The sequence below is a fragment of the Elaeis guineensis genome, chromosome 3 (genome assembly GCF_000442705.2).
Source record: "Elaeis guineensis isolate ETL-2024a chromosome 3, EG11, whole genome shotgun sequence".
Classification (NCBI taxonomy): domain Eukaryota; kingdom Viridiplantae; phylum Streptophyta; class Magnoliopsida; order Arecales; family Arecaceae; genus Elaeis; species Elaeis guineensis.
In genome coordinates, this window is record NC_025995.2 from 123,990,528 (window position 1) to 124,008,937 (window position 18,410).

Here is an 18,410-nt window from a genome sequence, read left to right on the forward strand (position 1 = left end):
CGGAGGGTCTTGCCGGAGCAACCCCACCTCCGGTTTAGACTTTCTTTGCAGGTCCCGACGGCGACCGCGACTCACTCGATTCCAGCTTCTCCGACGCAAGCAGATTTTTGCACCAACAAAACTCATATAGCTTTGCTTTATGCATATGGAAAGCCATAAAATTATTGCCTTGTGCTTGCCTTCAAACAAAACGAGATTCTTGAGAACGCATCAATCCATCCCACAACACTTTTTGGTAATGGTACTCTAACCTCAGCAAACCTATCACAATCTGATATCTGCATAGGCATGTATCAAGCTGAACATAAATAACCCAAAGCAAACTTAGTGTTAACTGACAATACAGTTTGATTACCTCAGAACCACTATTTTTTCCCCTTCTTTAAGAATAGCCCAGTTTTGAGATGGTTTATTGGAGTATATCTCAGCACCAGGGGTAAAGATGTCTAAAAATTCAAAACTAGGTCATTTTCGAGAAAAATTATGACCTGAACCTATAAAAACGGAAGCAAAAAAGGCCATTTGCCAAATTCCCCTTTAAGGTGGGAAATTTTACCATTAACAGGATTGTCATAAATTTTCCAGCTACAAGAATAAAAAGCAAGTTATCCAGGATCACACAACATGCATTTGTAACTTTTAATGTTTGAATACCTACCACAAGTAGTAGCATTGAGGCAGGGTCAAAAATAAGAAAACATGAAGAACAGAGCTTCACCTGGAAAGAAAGTTAATTTTCACATAGCTTCCAACTAAATGAAATACTTCACTAACGTGGAGAACATAAGCTTTAGGGTCAATGAAAAGCGAGTGCACAAGCCTTTTGTAATAAAAGTCCATACGTTGTGTCATCATGGATCATGCACAATATTGATCAAGGACTTTTTGGGAAAACAGAAATTATCTTGCATTAAATCTATATATAAAAATATAAAGCCTTGCAAATTCCAAGTATAATATGTTCTATTTAACACATGTTAATAGATTCACAAGCTTAAAAAGAGTTAACTAAACTATGAATCAAGATCTATCTCATAATAGGTTAGCATTCAAATTTCAAAAGCTTGGATCATCCTAGCTTCCACATGAGATTGCACGGCAAGGACAACTCGTTAATAAAACCAATCACTACTTCAGATTAATGTTCGGTACATAAAGACGGAACATATTAACACACAAAAATGGCTAAAAATGATAAATGACACAACAGCAAACCAACATAGTGAGATTTTTTGCCAATTCATCAACTTAATAAACTCCAATAGTCAGCAAAGCTTTGACATTCACTGTTGCATTAGTCATGTTACTGAGATAACAGGAACGCCAATGAAACCCAAATGACAGAAAGGTTATAATTACCTGTCTTCTCCACCGGTACATAGTAACCATTTAGCAGGCAGCATCTCAAAAGAGTATAACTTTGGGGCATGAATTGCAGCAGTGAAAGCTTTTCTCATTGTTCTTAGGTCGATTGCTGTAACTAGTGAACCAGCAGCAATATAGCAAAGAGCATCATGGCATTTCATAGCAACAGGTGGCCCAGAAACACATGTCATCCCTACGCATGCTGATGAGCTAGAAGATGATGATGCACTTGTGTCCCAAACTCGGACCTGAAGGGAAATGCAAACGATACTTCAGAACGTCTTTTCAAGATTCCTGTCAACAAGTATCATATACCAAGTCTATCTCTGATGGAAAATGCTGTGTAAAGAATTTACATGAGATAGAGGCAAACCAGGTTTTTCAGACTTCAATTAACAGCAAAATAAAAATTTTAAGTCCCAGAAAACATCCCAATAGAAGTCAAGGAAAAAAAGGATTGCACCCATTTGGAATGCATTCCAGATATGCATCCCTAGCATCTAATAATATATGAGCTCCTAGGTACAGTTACAAGCAATTAGCAATAATGAAAGCTTTATGACAATGAACAGAATTTCAAACAATTAATGTCGCAACTGAAGACATTTCAGGGGGAAAAATGGATACAGAAAAATATATCCTGTCCGGTGCAAGGAGGGAGATGAAAAGAAATGCAAAGAACGCCGTAGTACAGGAGTTCATGATGTTCTAAGGAACAAATCCCATACTTCTTTATGTATGGACCTTTCAGCTAATTTTCGAGACATGCATATATTGGATGTATGCTCTAGAAGCCAATTATGGCTGACACATTTCATATCCTAGAGATATGATTTTGTACTTATTAGGCAATTATATTACCATTCATGTTTATGTGTCCATGAATCATCCAAGCAATTAACAAGATGATAACATATATTCTCAAAGAATTGAGAATTTGAGGCATATGTCATTGATGGTTGATTCCTAAATTGCTCCTAGTCATAGGATCATCATGGAGATGGTGATTGATCTGAATAGACCAGTGCACGGATCGCTTCCTTCGGACAGATGGATCTCGAGTCTGTAGTGTAAAGACATTGGAGCGAGAGTACAGGTGATTGTTAGAGAATAACTAGCACTGAGCGTGACCAACACGAGAAGTCACATGGATGTCTGCTCACTCGTTAATGATTTCTCAATGCTGCAGTTGTATGACTGGTCCTTTGACCTGAGATGACACTACTGCTCGCAGTGAGACTGCTGGAGTTTGACTAACACATCAACATGGATCTCAAGGAGCCTTTGTAGTAGATGTTGGCGACAGTTGATCCACCGTAGGAATGGGTATGCATCAAGATGGGATCTATCGATCCTAACAGAAGGGAGTAATCATATGGGATTTAAGAGGCTGGCTGAGTCCTTAAGTCTATGGCCATAGCAATGTGATTGATGGAAAAAAACTTCATAGAATCACATATGGACTTAAGCTGATTGAATCTATCATATGACCGATGTTGAGGTTTGACGATTTATCCATGATCTGCCATCTAGTCGGACTCACGATAGAAGGATTGAATCACACGTTAACTATACCTAGAAGTTCATTTCAGTTCTACTGGATTGCCACTACATACTGCTAGGTGTCACTAGTAGATGGTGAGAGCTCATTAAGATTATTCTGGATCGACAATTCTTGTTTAGTTAGAGTGAAATTATTCCGATCCATTGAAAAGAGTTTTAATGATACGATGATAGAGATCATTGTATGTCTCACTACCAGATAGAATTGAACCTATGAGGTCACACAACAAAGGATTAGGTCTGCAATAAGAAATTAAACTTATGAAGTGTCAATTGAATTTAGAGAAATCCATTGGGTTTATGATAACATTGTTAGTACATGGTTGGATTCAATTTCTCTTTCCGTTAGGATTACTTATTTGATAAGATAATTCTAACTTAATTACCTGCTAATAACCTACATGAATAAAATTCATGAGACTCCAATTGTTGGGTGTCTAAGGTTATGGATCACATAAATTAAAGATGCAAATCCCTTATGAATCTCCTTGATAGTTATTATGGGCGCCACCTTGATTTGATCAATTTAGGCGTGTCCATTGATTAGAGGACTTTTGATTTTCATATGGGGTCTCTTGGGTGCAAAAGAGGGTGTCTAATTATGGGTGCAAGGGCTCCAATAGTTGGTGCCTAATGAGCTTCCAAATATAAGTTAGATAACTTAAATTAATAAGAATCCTAATGCAAGTAGAACTTGTATTATGAGATTGAATAGGATTCAATCCTTATGCCTATTTAAAGGGACCTCCTCTAAGGTCCCTAGAAGATCAAAACCAGCAGTCCCTCACATCCAAAGGCTCTCCCCACGCCCTCTCTTCCTCTCCCTTTCTGTCCTCTTGGTGTTCTATACACCCCTTCCTTGGGATGCGCATCCCAAGGAGTTCCATGCCCAAAAAGTTTGGCCTCTTCCTTGCTAGTTTCTAACATCTGGTAGCAGCACATAGCAAAAAAAACTCTAGAGAAGAAAAGAATAAGAAAATCAAGGAGAAAGATCAAGTATTGATCGCGATCCAGGCTTCGTTCAGATTCAGCTGGCTGAATTTTGGAGAACCAAAATTCAGATTAAAGAGGACTGTTCCAGACTAATTCCGAGTGGATACTCGTAGAGGCCGGACATTTGTGCGGCTAAAAGAGAGCCTCTTCTCTTTCAGATCCAGTTTTGAAGAAAGAGATTGCGAAACAGGTATGTGATTTGATAACAATCTGAATTTCAGCATATATCAATTTCAGCATATGAAATAGATCACGTGATTTTATGTTTTTATGCATACAAAATTAAGATTAAAATTATTTTAATCTTATTCTCCGCTGCGGTATTCAAAAAATAAAATTTTTAAAACTCATATGCATGCATCAAATCCCAAAATCCAACAATGGTATCAGAGCTATGAATTTTCATATGCTGAATTTTAATATACATATTTTTTGAAAAAATTTCAAAATCAATTTTTTCTTGATACATGAGATGTATGGATGAACCTTCAAATCTGAAATTTAATTTTAGATTTAATTCTAAAATATATAGTTGATATGTTGATGCATGCATAGATCTGAAAATTGATTTAGAAAGAGTTCTAGTTCATGTGAAATAGATATATGCATGAAATCTGAATTTTTTTGTGATCTGAATTTTGATTCATATATACGATATATGATTGCATATTTAGATCATAAATTTGACTTTAATCTGATCTATAATTAACATATGAGATATATGATATCATGTTTAGATCTGAAATTTTGTTTAAGATCTGATTTTATATGTATATATGTGATATATGTTTGTGTTAGAACTTGAAAATTATTTCATGTTTTAATATTTACTTTCATACAAAAGTATTTAGATCTAAAATATGATTTTAGAATCTGAAATTTGTGTTTGTGTATGAGGATTTTGATCATAAAAAAATCAAAAATTAGATCATGTAATAGGATTAAATCTAAGGTTTTGATTTGGAACATATGGGTCTAATTCGATTAAGTAATTGGTTAAATCGAGTCAAATATTGAATTGAGTTAGATCAATTAAGTTAATGATCATACAATTGTTATTGATCAAATCGATTAAGTCCCAAATGTAGAATCGATTAACCTAAAGACCTAATTTTGCTTGTTGATTTGAGCCCGATTCACTTGAGCTAACCAATTCTGATTAATTGTCCAATTGATGTCAATGACAAGTAATTGAAAGGTGGTTACTTAATTGGTTCCGTTCGCTTACCTGATCAGTTTATTGGTGTCTAAAGAAAGCAACGGAAAGACCCCCACTAATCTTCACTTATCTGATCAATTTGAAAGATTGAGTCACAAATATGATTGCTTGATAGTTTGATTTAGCCCATGCCAATTATATCAATCATGTGATGACTGATTAGATGAGACCTAAACCCAAATCTCTCCACAAAATATTAAGTCCAAGATCTTCCACCGTTGTAGATGTGCAGGCGTGCTACCGGCATTGATTATTCTCGATTGGTCACAGTGGTTCAGTTGCATCGAAAACACGCAACCACTCTATTAGCAAAGAGTTGCTGCGGGATAAAGATGGGGTTGGACCCAATAACTGTTAGGTGAGGGACCCAATGACGGCTTTATATCTGCTTGTGAACGGTAGGTCTGACTTAACTAAAAAGTGCGAGCAATAACTGTTAGGTAAGCCCACATGATTTAGAGACCAAGTGACTGCAATATGCTTAGAGAAGCATCTGGACAAAGAGTTGTCCACGCATCGATGTTTATTCGTGTTATCAATAACTGTTAGGTGAGGTACACAATATCGGTGGGACCGCAGTACCTACTAGAAATCCAATTGTTACGTTAAAATTTTCGTTTCTCCACCCGAAGAGTGGGAGTTCTGATAAATTAGTGGGAGTCTCTTTTTGCATCTAAAAGTCCCTAGAACAAAATTATAAAATAAATACAAACATCCAATTAGAATCTTTGCTCTCTGTTATTCATTGTGTCAGCTTCCAATCATCTAACTTGAATCCTAGATATCAACCGATTAACCGAAATCGAGTACATAGACTAGCTTACAAACTTAAAAATTATTCTTAATTTTAAAAAATTAAGCAATGTTCTCGACCAGATTATTCTAACATCAATGAGCTATACTTGACGAGTGGATGGACAATAACAATAAAGATACGTGCTATGCATGAGTACATGTACACTGCCAACGACATGATGATTCATCCACAAGTATTGTGAAGTGATCAGAGTCGCACAGCGCATGTGATGCATGATGAACCGTCAGTCTATGATCGTTATTTGATAATGATCGAGGACATTAAAGAGCTTAAAAGGCTCGACATGACCATGCATAAAAAATTGCTTATAGATTTGATCCTGCGATCTCTGATTAGTTTATATGGATAGTTTATGGTAAACTACCATATGAAAGACCATCATGGTACTTTATCTGAATTGGTCAAAGTATTGATAACAAAGGAACTTTGAAAGAGTTCAGAGATAAATATTTGGAGAGCCTAAAGAAGCAAAAACACATCTAGAGTAGGTATGTCGAAATTGCTCAATACTGTCCTTACGATTTTCTCTTCTCGATGGAAAGGTAGAGGGTTGAAGAAGTAACCTTTGAATTGGCTATAGGACAACAGTTGTTGCTGCGGCCATGGGTATCTGTCCTTTGCGATCATCGTTTGGATTTAGTTCTTAGAGAGTTTCTATCATTTGCATGTTGATGCATATGTGAACTTAATTGAGCAATCAGTGAATGTCATTGGATCTGAGAGATCCAAAATTGAGATAAAACTTAAAGTATATGTGGATCCTTAGGCTAAGTCATATTGGAGAAGAAATAATTAACAAATTGAAGAATTATGAGCCTTTGGGCTCATTGACTGTTGAGTCAAATCTAGTTTGTGTATCATCTCTTTGAGGAAATATGACCAAGCTACTCTTGTGAGACAAGAGAAAAAAGACTACTGAGATACTTATCCTTATACATATTTGATGTGTGTAGCCCATGTGATGTGCTAACCAAGGAGTTATCTCTACTTTGTATATGAGATACAAATCTGAAATTTTTAAAAGATTCAAAGAATTCAAATGTAAGTAGAGAAACAAATCGAAAAATTTCTGAAGATACTTCGATCGGATTGAGAATGCAATACCATTGAAAGAAATTTCTCGATTATCTCATAAAATGACATTGTTTCATATTGGACCCTTTTTAGTAAATCTCAACTCAATAAGATAAGAAGAGTTATGGAACTATATGAAATATGACCTGATCCATAATGAAATTCACTGATTTATTTATATTTTTTAGGGACATACTTTATTTCTATGAAATTGGGTTCTCTCTAAGCCTGTTCCTACCACACCATATAAAAATATGACATGGTGAGAACTGAATCTTGATTATTTTGAAATTCAAAGATGTCCAGCCTGTGTCTAGAACAGCAAGTGGATATGTTAGAGGATAGGTCTATAAAGCTCTTCCTAAAAGAGTTTGGGATATTACTTTCCGATGGAATTACAATGTAATTGTGACTCAATGCTATCTTTTTGAAAAATTATTTAACCAAGATGTAGTGGAAGGATAGTTAAGCTCTAAGAGAGTGTCTCTGAAAAGTAGGAAACCTTAGGACCTTAAGAACATATTAATCATGAGCTAGTAGACGTGTATTCCTCCATCTCGTACACATAGTAGGATCTCCAATCCTCTCGAAAGATACTTGAGTATGCTTAACAGAGGATGTAGAGAAAATCGTTTCTCATGGGAGATAGAAAACATAGAGATGATCCCAAAATCTACAACGAAGCGATGTGAGACATCGACTCCAAGAAAGGATATGAAATAGCTTTCTTGAGTAGAGATCTTTTGAAGATTTCTATATGAAATAGCCTATGGATTTCACTTCTTGTGATAAGTGATCACAAAGACCACAATGTCCTTGGAGTTGGAACATTCATTTCAATGATATGATCAAATTGTTTAATTAGATATGAGGAATTATGGATTTCAAAAGAGTCAGTGAGAGTGTCCAATACTGACATCGGTTAAAATATAGTTGAATAAAGATTTCTCCATGAAAGACATAAAGTGAGCATCCTAAAGATCTATAAAGATAGATGCAATTGGATGCTTGCATTTTCACAGATAAAATACAGAGATCGAATGCTGAAAGCATTCAGCATAGAAATCTCGAAGAGAAATCTGCTACCCTCTCGGGCATAGTCGTATGCCATAAAGTACTTGAACTGATTATACCATGATTGTCACAAGTAGATATCAGTTGTATCCAGACTGTGAGCGCTGGATTGCTGTGAAAACATCCTTAAGCTCTTAAAAAGAACGGAGGACATGTTCGAAGAAGGATCAAAACTAGGAGTAGGAGGATACACTAATTCAAACTTTGTCTGATTTTGATGGTAGAATGTCTACATCATGGTGCGTTCCTATGTTGATATCTTGAAAAAATTTCCAATAATCGATCAATGAAAGCTGAGTACACTGTAGATGTGTAAGATGCATTCTGGTTGTAATGTTAGTTGCAGAATTAGTTGTCATACCATCAAATGTCGTGACACTATATTGCAAAGACAATGGCACCATAGCCCTTTCTAAGGAGTCTAAGTCTCACCAGATATCCAAGCACATAAAACAGCAGAACACGCGACTACCTCGAGTAGAAATATATAGAGGTGCAGAGAGCAAACTCCACATGTGATGTGGATGACCCACTGGTAAGTCACTTAGCTAGTCTAAGACTATAGCCTATCTTGTGAAGATAGGACTTGGTACATAGCAGATTGACTTTAGTGCAAGTAAGAGATTGTTGGATGTATGCTCTAGAAGCCAATCTTGACTGACACATTTCATATCTCTAGAACATGATTTTGTACTTATTGGGCAGTTATATTACCATTCATGTCTGTGTCCATGAATCATCCAAGGGATTAACAAGATGACACATATTCTCAAAGAATTGAGAATTTGAGACATATGTCATTAATGGTTGATTCTTAAATTGCTCATGATTATAGGATCATCATAGAGATAGTGATTGATCCGGATAGACCAGTGTACGGATCGCTTCCTTCGGACAGATGGATCTCGAGTCTGCAATGTAGAAACACTGAAGCGAGAGTGCAGATGGTTGTTAGAGAACAACTAGTACTGAATCCTTAAGTCTATGACCATAGCAATGTGATTAATGGAAAAGAATTTTCATAAAATCACATATGGACTTAAGCTGATTGAATCTATCTATGATCGATGTTGAGGTTTGACGATTTATTCATGACCTGCCATCTAGTCGGAACTCACGATAGAGGGACTGAATCACACATTAACTACATCTAGAGGTTCATTTCAGTTCTATTGGGTTGCTATTACATACTGCTAGGTGTCACTAGTGGATTGTGAGAGCTCACTAGGATTGTTCTGGATCGACAATTCTTGTTGAATTAGAATAAAATTATTCCGATCTATTGAAAAGAGTTTCAATGATACGATGATAGAGATCATTGTATGTCTCACTACCAGATAGAATTGAACCTATGAAGTCACACAACAAAGAGATTAGGTCTGGAATAAGAAATTGAGCTTATAAAGTGTCAATTGGGTTTAGAGAAACCCATTGGGTTCATGATAACCTTGCTAGCATATGGTTGGATCCAATTCCTCTTTCCGTTAGGATTACTTATTTGATAAGATAATTTTATCTTAATTACATGCTAATAACCTATATAAATAAGATTCATGAGACTCCAATTATTGGGTGTCTAAGATTATGGATCACATAAATTAAGGATGCAAGTCCTTTATGAATCTCCTTGATAGTTATTATGGGGCGCCACTTTGATTTGATCAATTTGGGCGTGTTCATTGATTAGAGGGCTTTTGGTTTTCATATAGGGTGTCTCTTGGGTGCAAAAGAGGATGTCTAATTATGGATGCAAGGGCTCCAATAGTTGGCACCTAATGGACTTCCTAGTGTAAGTTGGATAACTTAAGTTAATAGGAATCCTAATGCAAGTAGGACTTGTATTATGAAATTGAATAGGATTCGATCCTTATGCCAATTTAAAAGGGACCTCCCCTAAGATCCCTAGTGGATCAAAATCAGCAGCCCCTCACACCCAAAGACTCTCCCCACGCCCTTTTCCTCTCCCTTTCTCTCCTCTTGGGTGTTCTATACACCCCTTCCTTGGGACGCATGTCCCAAGAAGTTCTATGCCCAAAGAAGTTTGGGTGCCTCTTCCTTGCTGGTTTCTAACATCTGGTAGCAGCACATAGCAAGGAGAAGCTCTAGAGAAGAGAAGAAGAAGAAGATTAAGGAGAAAGATCAAATATTAATCGCAATCCAGACTTCGTTCAGATTCAGTAGGTTGAATTTTAGAGAACCAAAATTCAGATTAAAGAAGACTGTTCCAGACTGATCCCGAGTGGAAACTCGTAGAGAGCGGATATTTGTGCGGTTAAGAGAGAACCTCTTCTCTTCCAGATCCAGTTTTGAAGAAAAAGATTACAAAACAGATATGTGATTTGATCACAATCTGAATTTCAGCATACGAAATAGATCATGTGGTTTTATGTTTTTATGCATGCAAAATTAAGATTAAATTATTTTAATCTTATTCTCCGCTGCGATATTTAGAAAATAAAATTTTTAAAACACATATGTATGCATCAAACCCTAAAATCCAAAAGCATAATCTCGACAATTATGATACTAGTGATATATGTTTATCTTCTGTATAACCAACCATTCACATAAGACATCAAATTTTTGTGTGTGGTCCATGGTGTCAGTTTCCTCTCATGTACAACTGGTAGCAAGTCCTGGTTCCACAATTAGCCAAAAATGCTAAGAGAAATGATTGTCCAATTGGATATACAATTTAATTAATGGGTTCAGAACAACAACCAAGGATCACTGTTGGTTAAAGATCTTACAGAATCTTTAAATCACATAATTGATGCTTCAACAAATTCTTGAGTTTAACTTACATTGGCAGGGTATCAACCCAGAACTGCAGATGGGGAAATTGTTACACTTCCTCATATACCAAACAAAAAGCTAGACATGGATACAACACATGAACTTTGAAGTTGAACCAATAAAGAATGATGTCAAAGTGCAAAGTATAGCATAGAAAATGGAATAAAACCTAAAAAGAAAAAAAGAAGAAGCCCGTTAAAGAGAAAGATGTTGCTTTATATGCAAGGTGTGCAAAAGATCTAGATGCAAGTAAACAGAAAAATTAGATATGCTTCTACTGAATGGGCATAGATTCCTGGAACAAGCCTCATATGCAAGGGAAAAAGCACAATGTATGTTGCTCATATTTCAAGTGGCACATTAAAATAATACAGGGAACACATTACAAGTTAGGAATTCTTGCTCGACCAAGAACCCCATTAATACGAATAATCCTTGAACTATACAAAAGTAGCTTAATTTCTTAAATTTTTAAGTCCAAAAATAACCCAGATTACTCATCTAGATATTTTAAAGATTCCTGCTATAATAAGATTTCGCCCCTAAAAATCTAAAACATGCTAGACTCTGATAGGTATTTTTCAATAATATTGGACTTTGAGAATAAGAATTGGAGTAGAGACAGTATGTAGGAACATGTGACAGAAAATCTGATTCAGCGAGAAAGAAATAACAGCACAAATTTTAAAAAAGATACGCTGGTATACATGGACTTACCACCATGCGCTTGATTAGATGGTATCAACCCCTTGCCACCTGAGCAAGTGGGCAGGTATTTCCAGATGGCATCAACCCTAAGGGGATGGGTTGGCTTAAGGTAGCAGGTGGAGGCTAGCCCCTCCTAATCTAGAGAGAAATAGAATGAGAGAGAGACAGAGAAAGAGAGAGTATACCTGGAGTCTGAGAACTTTCAAAGAAAGGGTAAGAAGATACTTCTAAACCGAAAAATGAAAGTGAGATATAATGAATGTATAAAAGCAGCTCAATTTCCAAATTTTAAATTCTCAAAATAACAGTCAGATTACTCGGTTTAATATTTACAAGATTACTAATATTAACTGTAATTAGACTTCGCCTCCAAAAAGTCTAAAACATGCTAGACTTCTATAGAAAAGGAATTTTTGATATTGTTGAACTCTGAGAATAAGAAAAGAAGCAGAGACAATACATAGGAATACATGACAGAAAATCTGATTTAGTAAGAAAGAATTGAACAGATTTTAAAAAAGTTATCTTAGTGTACCTGAACTTTAAGAACTTTGAAGGAAAATAATCATCAAAGCAAATCCCAAATAAATGGACTTGCATTTGTTAGTTTTGGCAACCATAACTCCTAGACCATACAAATTTGTCACTTCCCTTTCCTACATCCAGTTGTTAATTTAAGTCGTAATTAACTAAACTCTCACATTAGTACATCAAGTGGCAAGTGCTCTAAGCTGGCACCATCTTTCCTTTGCTTTCAATTGGCTTGGATGAAATTTTACAATTAGAAATCTATAATACAATCAAACATTTGAACATTTATTAATTCAAGAAACACTTTCATGAAAATAGTTCTAGAATTATGACTTTGGGATACAATGGTAACATCACCTTCCAAAAAAATGTACATGTAGCATAAGAATTCCATGCCCCATAGATGGAGAATAACATCAGCAACTCAATTCCCAAAAGCAATGTTAAGACTATCTACTGAGAATCAAGACAAATTTGTTCTTCTGCAGGTGTCCAGACCTCAAGAGCAGTATTCAATGCCCTATATATCACATTCTATTGAAGCTTCTTAACTATAAAGCACTAAAAACTCATCTGCTAACACATAATCGGTGGGGGGAGGGCAGTGCACTGGAGATACAGGAAGTGGGGCATCAACCAACATAAGAATAGATATATGAAAATTGATTCTCTGGTCCATACATGAGAAATATCATGTTCATACACTCATAGGATAAAAAAATCACCATTAATAATCAAGGATACATGGCTGTCACATCCTGGGATCCAACAAAAGTGACAAATATATCGAAAGGCTTTGATGCACCACAAAGAATAAAAAGTTCCACAGGTGGTTTCCTTATATTTAAGCAATAAGTTAGGCTTGGACTGATAAATATGATCATACTTTATTATATTCAGGAATAGATACTTCAAGAATAAAACATCCAACACAAAGACAATATATAATTGCACCACTTACCCTTGAGTCTTTAGAGATGCTGACTAAAAGAGAATCTTTGTGCCTGAAAGATGAAACAAGAAGTTACATTCATAGGAAATTAAAAATACAGGAGAGGACATGACCATAAGCGACCATATTCTCATGTACACCACATTGTCATTACCATCTGAATAAGTAACTAATTATAGTATGAAAATGATAGATGGAAAACTCTTTTTTTCTTTTGACAGCTACCACAGCAGTAGCTTCCATATACTTCACATAGACTTGTAAATACTTCCAGTCTAATGGTGACTGACTAATTATGTACCTTATTAGTGAAAGATGCAAAGTTATATAAATGGTGCAGTAAAACTTTTAAATATAAAGCGGAAAGCTTTTATTGATGTGGCATTTTCATCAATGATCACTTCCAATATCCATAAGTCTTGATTAATGTATAGAAATTCTCTCTCTCTCTCTCTCTCTCTCTCTCTCTGGAGGCAGGAACAATGTCTAAAGGGATAACACTACTTGAAGGCTTGAACCTCTCACCTATCACTTTGAAGCAAGATGGTGTACCACTGAGCTAATGCTCAGGTGCTAGAAAGTCAACAATCAAATTAATGTATGACATCAATAGTGTCCTTTATCAGTCTACATGTTCTGGCAAGGTTGATGGCAACACAATAATGACTAAATGAAACTCTTTTATCCCAGCTAACCATTAATTTCTTCTTTTCGGAAATCCAAAAGAAACTTTTTGGATTTTAGGGTTCGGTCATCAAGACAGAGAGAACAATGCAATGTCTTTCAGTAAGATATCAAGAATGACAGGAAGCAAAGTATAGGGCAACTGCCAGTTTAAAGATGGATTTTGTGCTGAGTGATCTCTCTGGCAAGGTCTAATTCACTTAGATGACAAGCTAGATGCCTGGAAGTCCACACCAAACATTATACACGACATTTAAATCCAAAATCTGTCCAAGGGTCATTGCACATGCAACTGAAGCAAAGATGCAATATGCAAGCACATGCACATGTATGTGTGTATGTACATATCTACTCACACTTGCATGAATATAAGGTCATTTGTCCGCTTAGTCCATTGAGAAGGATATGAACTGAAATTAAACTATAGATGCTCCTTTTTTTTTTTTTGGTTTGTGGCGGGGCGGGGAGGGGGGGGGGGTAAGATGTAGGAATTCATCAACACATTCAATTCAAATAAAAATAAGAACAATAAGATCGACTTCAACATTTTTTTACTGTCAAAAAGAATATCTGAAGATTTGCTATGGAAAGAGGAGTTCATACTTAGCAACTGACAAACAAGACAGAGGCTTCTCATGTCCATAATATGTCAGTGTTAGAGGATTGTGTTTTCCACTGCAGCTAACAGACCAAAGGCGAACAGTGCAATCTTCTCCTCCACTAGCAAGTACTTTACGACCCCCATGTCCAAGCAATTTATCAGCAAGGGTAGTGACTGGCCCATTATGACCTTTAAAACAGCGCTGTGAACGACCCTGCATTAATAAATATTCATTATGGACACCCTGAATGAAATGAAAAATGCATATGACATGTTTAACAATCAGACAAGGTACTTGTGGTGATGTATCCAACATGTGCCAAACCAACAAAATCAACACGTTTAGGAGAAAAAACTGAGCAAATAGAACGTGGAAAATGAAAGTACAGCATGAAAATGATGAAACCAACAAATAAAACACAGCACATTCCTGGATGGTATTCAAGACTTCCATAAGGGAAACATGATACGGTTGAGGAATAGTAACAACTTATTTGTCTTGTCTTAGAACTTATTTATCTGCTTTCAATAGTTCAGATAATTAAAGCTTGCAATTAGATGGAAAACAAAGAAGGGGAAAAAAAAATCTCACATTGTAATTAAATATAAGCAGGCAGGGAATGCCAGGCATCATTTGATCAGACAAACTAAGAATAAACAGTAGAAAACTGAGAAGATAAACCATTTCATTTAAATGGATTAGAGGTTCACAACAGAAAATCTGTTCAGTGTAAATGTATAAAACCTTCCACCAAAGACGAATGGTTCGATCAGAGCTTGAAGTAATGATAACATTTGCCTCATTTTGCATCTCACTTCGAAACAAAGATGTATCAACAATGGGAAACAATCTGTAGGAACCCAAAAAAGAGAACAATCAACAGTCATATATCAAGCAATGCATCAAGGGAGGAATAATGCAGAGCAACCCTTATCACAAGAATTATAAATAACAAGGAAAATATAACACAGGTAATAAACTAAGTGCACAGTTTCATTAAAATAATGACAGTAATTAAAGTTTGTGGTGCGAACTTGCTTTTAAATCAGGAATAGCTCACTTAGACTAGAAAAACATCGCATAAGTCAGTTCTATAATTTTAGTCCATTTGAAAGTTTACAAAAAGGAATAGTAGGGAGAAAAAGAGTAAAAAGATGGGCCTACTACATGTTGAAAGCAGCAATAAGTGTTACTACAGTCAAGTACCAAACATAGAGTTAAAACATCATTGTCATCCACATACAGTAGTTGTACAAAAAGTCTATCATGTGCACATCATACACACCACATGCAGATCATTTATTTATTTATTTAAAAGAAGATAGTACATGAGGCAAGTATTGCCAGATCAAGCTGAAGATATTACTTTAAGGCAAATATCGTTGTTCAAATCAAAATATAGACTTCTAAGAATCCCAAACCATGAAAGACTCATCCCTATTAACAACACCAAAATCTTAAAATAAGATATTTCAGAACAATCCAAAATCATGGTCATGTTGATTACTAAATTTCACAAATTTGAATGATAGGTGTAAAGAAGACATATTGAGCACCACAATATGCAAAAGATGAATGTAACATAAGCAACTCAAGCTCTTCTGGATTTCCTGAGTGATAGATTTGAATGGATAAATAACAAAGAGCAAATGCAAGACCATGTCCCTTCTTGTGCACTACAAGTTCAGTAGATGAACAAAGCCACAACTCATAGATAAGAAAGGGCAGTCCCATTCACAAGGCACCGGCCACTGTGGGGAATAGAGAGGGTCAGATACATGCAGCCTTATCCCCATGGGTAGGCTGTTTCCATTTTTCAAACCCATTACCCCAAGTCACAATGTGCCATTGTGCCAAGCTCACCCTCATTGCAGGACTCAAAAAAAAAAAAAAAAAAAAATCCAAATCATGCGTAGCATACTAAATATTGCCATGCAGAAGATATATAAGACTTCTATACAACAGAGAATTTCTATCATGTAAAATATAGTTATTTGAAGGGTGGGGACAATAAGGAAACAACTCATTAAGTCTTACAGTTGTATAGATAAAAGAAAAATATAGCTTACTGAGATTATATTAGGAACTAACCTCATACAGGTAATTCTTGAGCCATGACCTCTCAGTGTTTCATAGGCTGCAACTTCAGCTTCTGAAGGTTCAAATCTCAACCTTTGCAAGATTGAACCCTAAATACAAAATGATTAAATTTCTTATTAATCTCTTAAGTAGCTTCTTGTTGCAGATAAGATTTGGGAGAAATAAACTAACAATTGATAGCAAATATCCCAGTGCTAAAGAAGAATATTTAGTAGCCAGCTCTATTTAATATTCTTTCAGCATATACATGTAATATTGCTGTTCCATTGTGCATACATTTTTCTGAAATCTAGCGAGCATTTTGTGGTTGAATCTTCACTAGGTCTAAGTCCTTATGCGCACATATATCAATTTTTTGCAAATGAGGGAGATAGAATGATCAAAATCTGCAACTTACAGTAACATGATCAAACAAAGGTCGGATTTCAAACATAAAATTTTTGTGATTAAAACCGCATGCAAACCCAACCTCAACTACTGTGCTTTTGCAACTTATGATATTATGACAACATAAAGATAATAAAAACTAACTTTCTTTTTATCATTAATAATCATACAGTAACTTCAAGATATTACAAGGCAATGAAGAGTTTTCAGCTGGTTATTAGATATTTGCCATATACACCCCATATATCAAATTAAGATATTGTGGGGTGGCAACTCATTGGGCTCCATATCACTATTCTCAGACATCATTAAAAACTCATTGCTGATTACAAACATTTGAAAATTTAAAGACATTATATTGAATATATGCTTGCTCAGTTATCATCTATGTAACACTAACCCATTAATAACATGTTAATTATCAGTAACTTCAAGAACTTAACTGACACAAGCATGATTATTGATTAAGATACCTGAGCAAGAAGGATATAATTTCTGTCCAGCATTATGTGACTATGAGGCATCGGGTACGTAGGTGAACCAAATTTTCAGTGGGTCTTCAAAATTTCATTTGATGCAGTGCCAGTGTGCCGAGCCAAATTATTGTTCTTTAACACCTGGATATCAGAAGATATGCATTGACCTGGCCACCTCTCCCTGTAGATTCAGAGAAAACCCATATGATTCATATCTTCTTGTTACAAAGCATACAGATTGTCTTCAAAATAACCTTCAAAAGCTCTCCTTGCCCGAGCAAGGACAGATGGTGGATAACTTATGAAAATCCTCAAATAATTAGATATCCTAGAGTCCAAAGTCCAAACACTTTAGAGCACAAGCACGAATTGATCATTTAGCAAGTAATGATTCATAAGGTAACTAAGTTCTTGTTAAAATAATAATCCTTGCTGCATGGGTTCATGGTGGATCATGCCTCACTGTTTTCATGCAATCTACCCCGAAAGGTAAGAGTATATGTTTAATGAAACACACTCTTAGCGTGTTTACTCCAAAGCACTAGTAAAAAGGAAAGAAAATTTCCCAAGAAGCCCCTCGATGAAGCATAAATAATCAGAGTCCTCATATTTTCTAGGGAAAAACAATGAATTGATTCAAGAACTTTAAAAAATCACCAAAATCCCAAAGGAAAATTGGCCAAGACAATGAATTTATTCTGAGCACAAAAGTTTGGCTTATCTTACAACAGATTCCTCTCATAATCATGAATCAACCAACATTAACCGATATATTTTTGGTTTATGTGGAGTGCAAGGATCCACTTTTATGTGATTAGCCACCAATCTTTGTTTTTTTAAGCTAAAGTTACTTTTAAGAATCAGATCCCTGTCGGCAGAACAGATATTTGTATGAAACCAGTCATTTAGATGGTTCTTCTACAGCCAAACTTTCTCATTGTAAAGGTCAGCAGTCCAAAGTGTCAAAAGTCTAGACAGCATCCTGCACTTCGTTTGAGAGATGCAATATTTATCGTAAAGATCCTTCAAACCCTAGGAGACAACTCAATGCATCACCTTTCATTTCAAA

At 35.7% G+C, this 18,410-nt stretch overlaps 1 protein-coding gene across 1 annotated transcript; it reads right to left on the reverse strand.

The window, feature by feature from the left end:
• Positions 1 to 1,168: 1,168 nt before the first annotated feature.
• LOC140856681 (uncharacterized) lies at positions 1,169 to 17,429 on the reverse strand. The gene is made up of 6 exons (XM_073254824.1): positions 17,339 to 17,429; positions 16,470 to 16,567; positions 15,123 to 15,228; positions 14,380 to 14,591; positions 13,102 to 13,144; positions 1,169 to 1,613 (listed from the first exon to the last, which is right to left on the reverse strand). Exons 1-6 carry the CDS (start codon positions 17,387 to 17,389, stop codon positions 1,356 to 1,358), a joined length of 768 nt encoding a protein of 255 aa, XP_073110925.1. The 5' UTR covers positions 17,390 to 17,429; the 3' UTR covers positions 1,169 to 1,355.
• Between the last annotated feature and the right edge of the window lie 981 nt (positions 17,430 to 18,410).